This window comes from Centropristis striata, chromosome 6 (genome assembly GCF_030273125.1).
Source record: "Centropristis striata isolate RG_2023a ecotype Rhode Island chromosome 6, C.striata_1.0, whole genome shotgun sequence".
Taxonomy (NCBI): domain Eukaryota; kingdom Metazoa; phylum Chordata; class Actinopteri; order Perciformes; family Serranidae; genus Centropristis; species Centropristis striata.
The window spans coordinates 25,349,184-25,363,032 of record NC_081522.1 but is presented as its reverse complement, the minus strand read 5'-3'; the positions used below and the strand labels follow the sequence as shown (position 1 = coordinate 25,363,032).

At 39.6% G+C, this 13,849-nt stretch overlaps 1 protein-coding gene across 2 annotated transcripts in view; it reads right to left on the bottom strand.

Moving 5' to 3' along the window:
- cadps2 (Ca++-dependent secretion activator 2) overlaps window positions 1-13,849 on the bottom strand; it is a 293,417-nt gene that overhangs the window by 98,160 nt on the left and 181,408 nt on the right. For both annotated transcript variants that reach the window (XM_059336134.1, XM_059336135.1), the window contains exon 13: window positions 7,173-7,360. In XM_059336134.1, the coding sequence (XP_059192117.1) occupies window positions 7,173-7,360 (188 nt within the window). The remainder of the gene's footprint in view (window positions 1-7,172; window positions 7,361-13,849) is intronic.

Genomic DNA, 13,849 nt, shown 5'->3' with positions numbered 1-13,849 from the left:
TTCCTCTGAATCGAATTACGGTAGAAAACAAATCGGACGGGGAACGAGTTGGCAGGAAGCCAGACGCAAAATGCAGCAAGTGCGTAAAAAAACAACACGGAGTGGTGTTTGGTTTGGTAGCTCTTCTCACTGTGCCATTAAATGCAGTCAGACGTGTGTTCATGCTTGGGCTCACACGGTGGAGTCGGGAGCGATGCGACAGCTTGTCGGGGTTCAGACACATTGTTGCTGCTAAATGAAGCGAGCGTGTTGGAGGCGAGGCTGCTGTCAGCGCCGCTCTGGTGACATGAGGGAGAGGGGGAGGGGCCTGCAGATCCAGGTTTGTGTGTTTACAGTGGGAGTGTAAACGGTAAGTACGATATCCAGGATCCAGCACCTCACCCTCCAGCTGTTTGCTTCTGATGTCAGTTGTCGAACTCGCCGAGCGGCATGGCAGGGTACCGGGGGTGGAAGCCACTTCACCTTAAGAGGTGTGGAAAGGAGATTAGGCTGAGTGGCAGGTGATCATGTGTGTCACCTTCCTCCTTCCCCATCACCTCTCTGGAGACTGTGTGAAGGGTTGGGGGAGGTAAAAGCTCCTGTCACATCCGGTGTCAGTGCGGTGGAGAAGGCTCGGCGAGGAGAAGATGGGACGTGACAGGTGAGAGGGAGGCGAGCGGACCGCCCCCGGCTTTGGTAATGCTCCTTTAACCCCGATCTAAGTTCAAACGCAGCCGTCTCATCAGACCCACACACACCAGTGCAACACAAGTCACAGCCGGCTCCTTCGCTCGCGGAGGTTTAATTGTTCCATCACGTCCTGCAGCACGAAATACTTAATGCTGAACACAGCAGGGGTTAATAACCACATATTTATCTCCATTTCTAGTGACTCGTGTCCAGAAAAACTCACATGCAATCTAATTCATTTTTGTTTATATTACAGTGTAAATTCTGCATCACTTCAGCTGCTGTTAGCACAGAGAGGACAGAAACATACGTTTGGGGGGAGTGAAGATCATGCAGCTTTAAGAGACAAATGCATTTTTTAAATATAAACTGTATGAACTAAAAAACCTTTGGTCTCAACAATAAGATTAAATCTCCAATGCTTCTTTGTTGCAGTTACTTTTTTAAATATAAGACAGCCATTCAGTGACCGATTAGATGCTTAAAGTGGCGAAATTGTTCACAAGTTCTGGCAAAGTCACATTCTGCAGCTCCTGGGGAAGATCCACTACCAGACGGATAAAAATAAATCAAAAGACGGGTTGACAAGCTTCATTTTAGGGTCATGAAAGTATATTTAGCCACACATATCAGTGTCTTTTGTTCATAATTTATTCGTCGGGGAGCACAATGCTACTCACTATCCCCTCACTCAGTAACAGTCAAAAGAGAGAGAAAAAAAAGGTTTTTGGTATTTAACGTTAGTGGACGCAGACATGGTGCAATATGACAATGACTAATATAATATTATATTTTGTGTATAATGGACTAATGGAGCCTAACTAATGGTGTCTGACGGATGTGGCTGATCCAACATGAAAGAGATCAGTAGTGGTGAGAGGGAATAACGTGCCCAAAGCAAGTTTACCTGAAAGTTCATGTTTTGGTTTTTCGATGTGACAAGACGAGAAAATTAGGGGTACGGTAAAAAAATCGATTCATTTACATATCACAATTTTTTATGGGGTGATTTAAAAAAATAAAAATAACAATATTATGTCATATCCGTGTCCAGAAAAACTCAGTCAGTGTTGCCAACTTAGCGACTTTAAAAAAAGCAACTAGCAACAAATGCAGCGACTTTTTCTGGTGTTGCTGGAGACTTTTGGAGACTTGTTTTTACTCTTCTTAACGAGCCACGGGGGTGCCGGCGGCCCGTGCCTCATCCCAAAGCACCCACAAGAGGCACAGTCCTCCTGCAGGAGTCTGTTCCATCTGCAGTCAGAGCCAGAGGGGATGTTAACCCCTCAGCGTCCAGTCTGCAAATCGCGCATGATTCCAGCATGATAGAGAAACGTGGCGACCTGTCTGTATCAGTCCAGTCCCCACATCATCTCTCTGTGCGTGCGAGCCTAATTAAACATTATCAATCCATCCGGGTCATCAGAGGTCCAAACACGCTGCTGCATTATGCCGTTTGTCAGCTAACAATTAAAGTTGTCTTAATCACAAAAAGCAACCTAGTCTCATATTAAAACATACCCTGGCTACATTAGTCCAAAGAGAGAACAAAAAACATGGTGAACATTTCTCTCATTTCTAGTGAAAAAAATCTATATTTTGAGTTAGTTTCTGCATAAAAAAGAGTTTTGATTACATTTCTAGCGAGAAATATATATTTTATTTTCATAAAATTCACTCAGTGAGTGCACATAATCACTCACTTGCAACAATCGTTGCAAAGATTTTTCTGATCTCGCCAGAATAATGTGAAACTGAAACATTTTGGTTGCTATGGACACTGCTATTGCCTCCCTTGTGATTTCGCTCTGTCTGACGGATCAAACCCCGCCCACCACATGCGTACTGATCAACACATTATTCCGTTGCAGTGGGAGACAAAGTAACGAGTTACGATCAGATGTTGTCCACTGTTTTATTTTGAAATATACCGGATCCTCTGTGCATTTCATTTCCTGTGTGGTGTGGTCTCATTGATGGGCTTTGGTGCGTCATGGCCCCATTGAGGAGAAGAAGTCCTTTTAGCTTGCTTGTTATATTATATTATACTGTTAAATATCTCTTGTCTTAAAGATATGTGATTTATTAACGCATCACAACAGTAAATTGATGTCAAATATGTCAGTTTTAATAATCACGCCTTCAGTTGTGAAAAATTTGTTTTTTTTAACATTTTTAATAGCGGAAGTAGCAACGTTGGCTGTCACTATGGAGATGAGGACAGTCTGCTTTGGTTCACTTGAGCAGAGTAGTTGGTGCGCTGGTCTCCTGTTTTATTTCATCTTCATTAAACAAACATTGTTGTCTTTCCTTAGCATAGATCATATACATTCAGTATAATTATTTATTAGACAGTGTGTGATATTCAACATATTGGGTAGAAATAGGTTTTCACAAACCTAAAACGGAAGAACTACAACTGGGGTGCTGATGACAACACAAGTACTGAAGAGAGGTCTAGGGGCTTGTAGAATTTCAATCCAGGGTTTTCCCTAAAATCCCTAAAATTGGAAGTTGTAAATACTTAATTAGTGGCTTTCCAGCCCACATTTGTGCTGTGTGGATATTTCAATTCATTTTGTAGCTGTAAACTTTAAAACATGCTGTACATGTTATGTACCACTTATTGTCTCTGTTGAAATAAATGTTAGCCGCTGGACTGACTGACAAACTGATGTGCATTATTTATGGAAATGATATTCAGGGTTTATCTAGAAGTGTATGATTCAACTTGATTTTTTAAGAAGGAAAAGAAAACTGTAATTATTGATTATATTGAATCGCAATTATCAAGAATCGTGATACAAATCGAATCAGTTCAATCAATCAATTGACTTTGTATTGAAAGAAGAAGCCTCCTTTTCGCCAACGTCTGTTAGCAAACAACAGAAATATCTAAAGTAGTCTTAAAGTTTTAAAAATCTGACAAACTGAAAAATTAAACTCATAAGAGGACAAAAGTGGATACTGACATTAGACATCAGCACTTACAATCCTGAAACTCATCATATTTAACATACATATGCAGTGCATTTTGTCACTAAGTCATATATCCAAAGTCAGTTTTGACAAACTACATTTCTGTATATAAGCTAAAACTTTTGACACTATGTACTTAGAGTCTTACTAGTCCGCCTTACAGCCTCTAGTTGTGTTTATCAGTGCTCTTTAATGATTGTAGATTATGTTAATAAACTATTTATTTGGCTACGGATTTGCTAGCTTGTCAAATTGCTGGTTAGCTTATCGGAGAGCATCTGAAGCTAACGGTAGTCATGTTTGAGTCATGCCATGGTGGTGTAGTTCTCTATCGCGTATCGTAAGCTTTTTACTTCTGTCGGCTGCATAAATGCTTCAAACATTAAAGCGGTGTTCATCTGTGAGGATTATCCTGCTAAACAAAACGTTTTTTTATGCAATGATCCAAAATCCAATGCAAAAATCCCATAGGTGAATTCTCAATAGATCCCATGGAGATGCTATTTCCGGGTTGGACTACAAAAATATGTCATTTGGTTTGCTTTCTATTTAGGGTCAGACTGCGGTCTCAACAGCTGTTGAGTCGACACCTAGTGGTGAAATCTGATATACCGGTCAGGTCCAGTGTTTTAGCTCAGAATATTTTTACACCAACCCAACGATTTCATTTTTCATTTCATTTGTTACCGTCTTGATAAAGTCTTTTAAAAGTTGAGAAGAAAAGAAGCCCCATCTTGGATTTTTTTTTAGAGTAAGAGATCATTCATAAACTTTAAAAGAGTAGATGGAAAAAGTGTTAAAGCATAGTGAGCTGAAGTGGACCTAACAGGATATATAAATAAAATAATAAAATATAAGAGTTTTCTTTCATCATACAAGAATTTGGGTGTTAAATGATGTAAAGAGACCATAAAGTTTCTCAGCACACGTTGACACTTGACAACCTTGACATTACCTGTGGGAGGCTTCACATATCAGAGAAATATTAACTTCAATAAAGATCCAAAATTGTTCCGTCAGTCAGAGCTGAGAGTTTTCTTCTTCTTCAAAAAGAAAAAGGACAGTCTAATACACTCTGAATATCTCGCCTTGAAGTATTAGTCAAGTACTCTCCTGTTGATCATTCTGTGGCATCTCTCTTTGTCCTCACTGCCTCCCAACGTAGTTTTGTCTCTTTGAGCAGCCCTCCAGGGAAAACTTGAGTTCTGTAATTAAGTTTGTTTTTTTCCACCTCTGAGACTGCCAGCCATCCAAAACCTCTTTTTCCCATCCACGCCCACTCAGGCAGCTCCAGGAGCCCTGAATGGGCATCAATTATTCAAATTAGAGCTCCAACTGACAAAAAGCCAATTTTAGTAAACCCCCCCCCCCCCCCAACACACACACACACACACACACACACATTTTATTTTATGGCTATTTGCTGGAGAAGCTAATCATTACGCTTTCTAATTGACTAAATGAGTCGACAAAGAGATTAAGCACAGATATCAGTAATTACCAGCCGGGGAGTCAAGCAGGGGCTGCTGGGAGTGAAGTGGAGAACTGAACTGCTGGAGCGACACTGATGCCAACAAGTGGCTAAAAGACACTGCTGCTGCTCATATCTGGGCGTCAGCGAAGGCCTGAAAGTGACCAAAGCTATGCTCCCAAAACAGACAATTCTGCTGGCCAAAAAAACCCCTTCATTGTATTTTTTTAACATATATTAGTTTACATATTGCCAACTTGGCACCATTTAAAGAATACTGAAAAAGACTTTGATTGATCCTGCTTGCATGTATTCATGAATGATTGTCAGGAAAGTCTTGGAGTTATAAGAAGCATAATGGCATAATGAATGCCACCACAAACCTGCAGCAAGGTGTAGGCGTGGTGTGGATGGAACTGTCAACTATTTCAATGCACTATGGCATTATCCATCAGCCAAACCTTATATCGTATAATGAATAATAATCAGAAAGAGTTTGGTCATAAGTACTATGACGTGTCTGAAGTGTTAGGATACAATGCTCAGTCACTCAGCTTTACATTCTCAAGGGTTTTCAGACATATTTATATAAGATGCCAAAATCTTTAACCTGTAATCCACCTTCAAGTATGCACTCAGTGACACCCGGTGTGGTCTTCTGCTGCTGTAGTGCATCTGCTTCAAGGTCTGACGTGTTATACTTCAGAAATGCTCTGAATGCTTCTGCAGACCTTGATAGTAACAAGTGGTTATTAGAGTTACTGTTGTCTTTCTATCATCTCCAACCAGTCTGACCATTCTCATCTGACCTCTGGCATCAACAAGGTCCAGAGAACTGCCGCTCACTGGATATTTTCTCTTTTTCAGACAATTCTCAGTAAACCCTAGAGATAGCTGTTAGATCAGCAGTTTGTGAAACACTCAGACCAACAACCATGCCACGTTCAAAGTCACTTAAATCTCCTTTCTTCCCCCTTCTGATGCTGGCTTTGAGCTCCAGCAGTCTTCATTAGTCTCCAGCCCTAAATGCATTGAGCAGCTACCATGTGATTGGCTGTACCTAATAAAGTGGCCTGTGAGTGTATTTCTGTATGATGCTGAAAATAAATTCAGGGTGGAAGTTGATTTTTTTCCTCTGAGGTTGGTCTTCATCCACAGATCCACAAAGCTACAGCAGTTCAGATTATTTGTAAAAAGCAACGTGGATAAATTATGAACATAGAGTCCTGACATACAAGTTTATGCTATGAATCTTATATTACCTTATTGTCTCACTTTGTTTTTTTATTATCACTACTTCACCCCGCCCATAATGCTATTGGTTCTTGGCGATGTTCCAGACAAAGTCTGGAAATCTGTTTTCAGAATGGACTCTGCTAAACGGCCCTCCTGGCCCTTCGCTTCAACTTGATGAAATGCGGTTTGGACGGCACTCGACAGTCCAGACTTCACCAGTACGTGCCACAGACTGAGTCTGTAATTGTGGGGAAGTTCGGACATTTGGATTCAGCCTCTGTGTTTGGCTGAAAAAGAGCATCTGTGCCCAGTGAAGATGTACAGAATAACCGAAAGGTCAAATTACAGTCTGTTCACAGAGCTGTTCTCAGACTGTTGTGGCTATTATACGTACAGTGATTGTACATATTATTCATTTGTACAATGTTATAACTGATTAAGTGAACTAAATAGTATGTAGCGCTCTGTTCTCCAATTTCTAGTATTTTATTCTGAGGGTCTGTTTCTCGGGTTTCAGAGGTTTTTCAAGGTCCACTGAAATGGTATTTCTCCATTAATGTAATGTAGTTCCTGCTGAAACAAAGACCCTGAGGGTTCAATTTATAGACGATTATCAGTTATGAATATAGAGGCATTTTGGTATGATAGATGGTGAGAAAAGTGGGATTGTTGACTCCATTCATCGGACTTTTGGTGATGCCAACATGCAGCATGAGCTCTTTAATGGTCTTTATTTAAGAAAAAAAAAGCCCTTTTTGTTTGGGTTACATTTCGATTCCTGAGTCATAATTTAACAAGACAGAGTGGGCTGGTTTACCTGTTTCCGTGGACGTGGGAGGCGCAGAAGGCGTAGCTGTAGTGCAGCAGCGTGGGGTCGACCAGTGCGCTGTTCTCTGAATAATCCATCAGATCCTTCAGGTAGCTCAGGTGACGGTGGCAGCCTCGAACGCCGTACCGAGCGCAGTACTCATCCAGCACAAACACCTGACCGGGACTGAACCATCCCTGTAGACAAACAGCAAGCAGCAGACCTGTTACGCTATGTATATGTAGCAACAGAAGCAGTCTAAAACTCTGTTAGCATCACCTAGAAGCTGCAGTCTTTACACAGCCCCAACAATAACCACCTGAACTACAAAAGCCACAGAGAAGTTGAAAAGAAAAAGGAAAGAAAAGAGAAAAAAAATTACAAAGTTATATTATTTATCGTATCATGCATGATAATTGGATTTTCAACTTTCCAATGGTCCTTAAACGGATCATGTGTGAGGAACACTTCCATCAGAAAAAGTAACCAAATTAAAGATAAAAAAAAACAGTGACATTTAATCAAAAATAATTTTGCTGTACAATTTGTCAAAAAATAAACTGCTTGCACTTGCCAGATCCTGTAAAAAAAATAAAATAAAATAAAATTCTGCACTTAACAATGCAACTAGTAGGCCATGAAAGCCTTGACGGAGCCCAACAATCACATGGCAAAAATTCAGTAAAGCTTGAACTGAATTGAAGGCTGTTTACACAGAGCCGAGAGGACAAGAGAGGTTGTAAAAAGAGGTTGTAAAAATAATTCAGTTTGGGGTTTTCTTCATGTTGTATGGCAACTTTGTACTGCAGAAAACATTTTTGAGTTCTTCCTACTTTTACCCATGATTGTGCTGTTTCTATAGAGGTGCAGGATTTGCAGGAAAAGTTTTGGACACATCAAATCAGCATGAGAGTCAATTTTGCAAGATAATTTCAAAGGGCACCCCGTTAACAATTTATTAACAGTTCAAATGCAAAATATTATTTCCACCCCAGTCTTAAATTCTAAAGAAACCATTTAGATTTCTACTCACATAGTAATTTCTCCAATATAAGCCTAAATATTTTTTTTTCCAATTTTCTAGTAACAGATATGAAACAAATGTCCCAGACAGATTGGAAACTGACACAGTTTGAAACCACAAAACGCCACACGGATGATTTTTTCATGGAAATTAAAAAGAAAGGAAGGGGAGAAATGAGAAAACTGACGTTCTCCAGATTACAGTTTCCTGCGTCATTTCTATAATGAGCAAAATGACTCAGCTTCAGAGCGTATAGAGTCAAAAATAAGTGTTCATTTCTCACCAAAGGTTCCCCTACCTAACAGAGAACAACCTCGGAAAGTGAAAATCTAAATGGGTCTGAGGAGTAGATGTGAGATGTCATAATTACTGGGACACTTTACTAGAATGGGGCCATTGCAAATGTTGCTAACTCCATCTGTGATTTTCCTCCTGACCATAAAAAAATGTGCTTTTAAAAAGACCTGTTAATGAAGGCAAAGGGCAGTGGCAGGATCTGATGCACATAAATACTATAATGTGTGTCTATTATTCTGAATAGACACTGTCCTATTTCCCTCTGAAAACATATGTTCACTCTCCAGGAAAGCAGCAGTTATATCACTTCCCACAGCAGCAAATCCAGCTATTCCATCAGTGTGCTGCTGCTCATGAAACAGAGTGAAACTTTACTTAAACAAACAGCTGAAATAAAGTGGCGTCTATAACCTCTACAAAAAACAGACAAATATAACAAAGATAGTGAGTTAAACCCAGGAAAATCTAGTTCAGTATTACTTCTGATAAGTATGACTTTGATAGGAAACCTCAAATAGTTTTCTGTCAGAAGTGACATTTTGTTTTAGGCCTGTCACATTGTTTGGACTATTAATTCTGTAATTTGCTCATATTCTTTCTTCCACAGTCTAAAAACATGCAGCTTAGGTTCCTAAATTGCCCGTAGGAGTGGAAACAAGAATGTTTCCATCAAGCTTTTCTTATGAGGATCTTCAAAATGCGCAGATAAATTAAATGGAAACACCACTAATAAGAGAGTGAACGGTTGTCTGTCTCTATGCGTTTGACCTGTCCAGGTTGTACCCGCCGCTCAGATAAGCAATAAATGAAAGAATGATTCCATTTGGATTCTAAAAATTCCAATAAATATCTTTGATACTTTACCCTGATTACCCAGAGAGTGAAAAGGTTAATGCTTCAACTATTAATAAAGTGTAGAAAGACTGGAAATACTGAGATGTTCTCAGATGTTCATTAGGTTATTCATCCTGCATGTAATCACTAAATTAGGCATGAAACTTACAACGCTAATTAAGATTCCTCACGGAAGGAAAATTAACAAATTAGCACCTCCACAGAGCTGATGACATACACACACAAAGACACACACAGCTCCTCCATGGCTTTTCGCCCGCCAACAGGTGACCCAAGAGAGAAGACGAGCTGTTGAAACTGTTTCATTCAGACCAAGTTCTTTCTCTAGGATATTATCTTCCATTTGAAAGATGGAAGAGGTTTTAACACACCAGATAAAAGTCTAAAATTTGAGCATTTTGAAAATGTTAAAGTTTTGTGTTTGTAATAATACAGTTCTGGAAATAACTTCTTTAATCTTCTCTGTTGGGAACAAAATGTTTAATTACTTGATATTTCCATTTTAAAAGCTGTTTTATCTTTAAAACAAGAAAACATTTAACCCAAAAGAATCCACGGTGACACTGGTGTAACAACACTTTAAATGTTCTATAATCTCCCATATTCAGCTTCATGCTTCACCGTAACTCATTAAATCCTGAAGGAACATATACTCAACACCCTGGTGTGGTGGTCATGTGACTGTGACAGGAAGTGACTTCTCCAAAATGTGGCTGTGACTGGAAACAGAAATGTAAAAAAGTAACTACTTTCAAAAAGCTTATTTTTTGTTACGAGGTTAAGTTTAAACCCATTTACCAAATCTAATCCGTTAAGAGGGATAATATGGAAAGGGGAACATCGATTTTATTTTCTATACCACTTCTACTACTATACCTCTCGCGAGATTTCGCTACTCTGCGAGATTTCGCTGCTGTCGAGACTTCCATACAACAAGCGCTGCCGTGGATGTCTTGCTCCAACAAAACAGTTCCAAAAAAGGGCACGTAACGTCATTTGGAAATGGTTCGGTTACAGGCAAAATGATGCGGAACAAACAACCATAGTAAAACGTGTATGAAAGATGTTGCGACGAAGACAGGCAACCCCACAAGCCTGTTCAGTCACCTGAAGATGAAGCATGTTATTGAGTGCCATGCATGTACGAGAGACGCGGCTCCCTGTGCCGCTCCTGTAACCTCAACAAAACAAACTTCACCGACAGGATCCGCTATATGCATTAAGAAGCGGCTGGTGATGTCTCCTTCTAGAACGATTCGTTCTAAAGAACGAAGCACTTGGCAGAACGAACCGTACTGAATCACTTCCTGAAAAGTTTCATTCTTTTCTCAACTCCTGTTCCGTCTCATGTCTCTCTCTCCCGACCGTAAGTGCTAAGTAGCGCGTGCTCGGAGTTGCTCAAGAGCGCCCCTCACTCCAGACTAGTTCTTCTTTTTTATTTTTATTCTTTTGTGTTTTACCTGTGGTTGGCAACCAGCAATTCGCCCCCTCCAAGGAACTGCCATTCCCCCGTGTTTCAGATCAGTGAGTACTGATACGCAGTCATAGCTCCGGTCAAGTACTGAATGATTCGTTGCAAAAATCTCCTGTACTTATTATTTTAAAGAATGGATTGTAATGATTCAGTTCACTGAAAATAGTGGGGCGGATTAGCTCAATATTTTACAACAATCGTTCACTTTGTGATAAAAGCATGAAATTTGGTAGATGTGTTGGTGAATATGTTTCAAACAAATCTGGATATTGGGCCACCTCAAAAGCGCCCCCTAGTGGCCGTGGCAGGCATTTGTTATACAAATAAATCAATGATTAATAAAAACTGCCCTTTTAATAATACCAACTGGTGATGAATTGTATATTGTTGGAAAGCCTGATTAGTCACCTTTACAACGAGGTACAGCTTGTAAGGATCGTGCATTCATGGAATGAGCAACGGGGCTAAACGTGTGGGTAGCACCCCCCAAAAATGTGCATCCCTGTGTAGTGGGGTCGATTAGCTGAACAATCGTTCATTTTGTGATAAAAGCATCAAATTTGGTACACTCATTGCTGAATACATGTTTAATGAATCTGGATATTGGGCCATCGCAAAAAAAATTCTGATGGCTGTGGCGGTCATTTTTAAAAATGGACATTTAAAAGAGCCCATTTTTAAAAATGGCTGCCGGTGGTTACTGGCGAGGAATGCTTTGCCTACCCTACAGCTGCTGTTTCATGTTTTCAGCACCACAAATATAATTTAGAGACATGTTAAAGTGACAAAAACTTTATTACAGTCTAATAGAAAAGAACATTAACTTTGTATAACATTTTATTAGGTCTTGATATTCCCATTCACAGGCTACGGCCTCCTCTTTGGCTTGTATTCTTCTGTTTCTCCTTAAAAAGAAAAAATAATTTTCAATATTGTATGAACTGCAACAATAAAAACAAAACACATTTAGACAGAGAAAAAAATCATACATTTTAAAAATTCTACTAGGGTTACTTGTAGCAGGTTACTCTTTCTGGCAAAATCCTTGTTCTGAGGTGTGTGACTTAGTCAGGCGGCTTAGCCAAATAAAGGGGACACGCCGGACAAGAGCACCACATTTTTTCCACATACTCTCTATCATTATAGGTTTCAATTTTTAGTAGGAGCCACTTCATCAAGATTGCGGTGATGGCAGCCATATAAAGTCTATGAGAAATGCTATATCTTCCAAGCCACTCAGAAGGTCAATCTAAGTGTCAAAATATACATTTTCTGGGTCCAGGAATCATTTAAAGCTATTGAGAATATCACTAGATGATTATTTGATCAAATAGATATGTTCATTTTCACTCAGACTGGGCAACTCGCTTCAAGTGCTGCAGCAGGGAATCCTGAGTTGAAACTGTTTGGAATCAATGTTCACGGGAGAGTGTGGATTAGCTGCCATGTACACTGCTCAAAAAAATCAAGGGTACGCTTTCATCTCATGTCAGATCTTGATCAACAAATTATTTACAGTGAGTCATCCAGTGATATTCTCAATAGCTTTAGGAGACATTACATATAGTGTGTGTGTGTGTGTGTGTGTGTGTGTGTGTGTGTGTGTGTGTGTGTGTGTGTGTGCAGAGAGGGATGTCCACATTCCACAGGACATAATTTAACAGTGTCTTATTAAGCTTTCACACCCAACAGCCACTGATACATGTTCCAAGCTAACTAGCTAGCTTAAGTACCTATTTTTGCTATCTTGCTAATTTACTTTTCCGCCAAGGCCCATGATGATTGTTTTTCTCTTTAGCCTTTATGATGTTCATAGCATATTTTATTCATAATTATAACAGGTGAAATAAAATATTTAGACATACCTTGATGGACAGTCCACTGCACTGCTTGTCCCAGGAAGCAAATGCTAGCTAGCTCATTTGCTAGCTAGCTCGATGGCTAGCCCGATTGTGGTGGGGCAGGAAAAATAACTGAAAGAGTGTCTAACTGGATTTTTGTTAATTTAATATGTGTATTTACATTTTTTAATTTACGTTTGTATATTTAGTTAAAATTTTTTAAATATGTTAAGAAATAATTTTAATATTTTTTGTAATTCTAATGAAGAAAATGACTGCTATGGCCACTAGGGGGCGAATTTGCGATGGCCTAATATACAGATTTGTTTGAAACATATCCACCAACACATCCACCAAATTGTGTGCTTCTATCACAAAATAAACAATTCTGAGCTAATCCGTCCCACAGGGGATGCACATTTTTGGGGGGTGCTACCCACACGTTTAGCCCCGTTGCTCATTCCATGAATGCACGATCCTTACAAGCTGTACCTCGTTGTAAAGGTGACTAATCAGGCTTTCCAACAATATACAATTCATCACCAGTTGGTATTATTAAAAGGGCAGTTTTTATTCATCATTGATTTATTCGTATAACAAATGCCTGCCACGGCCACTAGGGGGCGCTTTTGAGGTGGCCCAATATCCAGATTTGTTTGAAACATATTCACCAACACATCTACCAAATTTCATGCTTTTATCACAAAGTGAACGATTGTTCAGCTAATCCGCCCCACTAAAAGAACTGCCGTTGCCTCGACTAGTAGCGGTGGCCCTCTACAAAATCACACTGCGGCCAGTCAACCTCCACTTGCTTTCCCGGTGCATGTATTTACTAAGCGTTACAGTAAGAACGTGTTAGGCCCACCTTCGAGATAAAAGCAAACACATGTAGCTTTCAAAATAAGAGCACATGGATGTGTTAGCAGAGTCCACCACAGAATAGGCAATTTCAAATGCCTTGAAATAAAAAAGAAGAACCCTAATTCATTACAATATGCAATTATTAAGATGAAATAGTAGCATTGGAATTGAGAGACGCCACCAAATTTAGGCTTCAGGGCAAAAATAAGGCACCTACCCTGCTTGCTACAGTGGCTTCTTTTATTTTGAGATTATTATATCTTTAAATACCTGCAGGGAAAAGTTATTTATGTTTTTGCGATGTTTAAATTGTTAAATATACTTTCTGGTT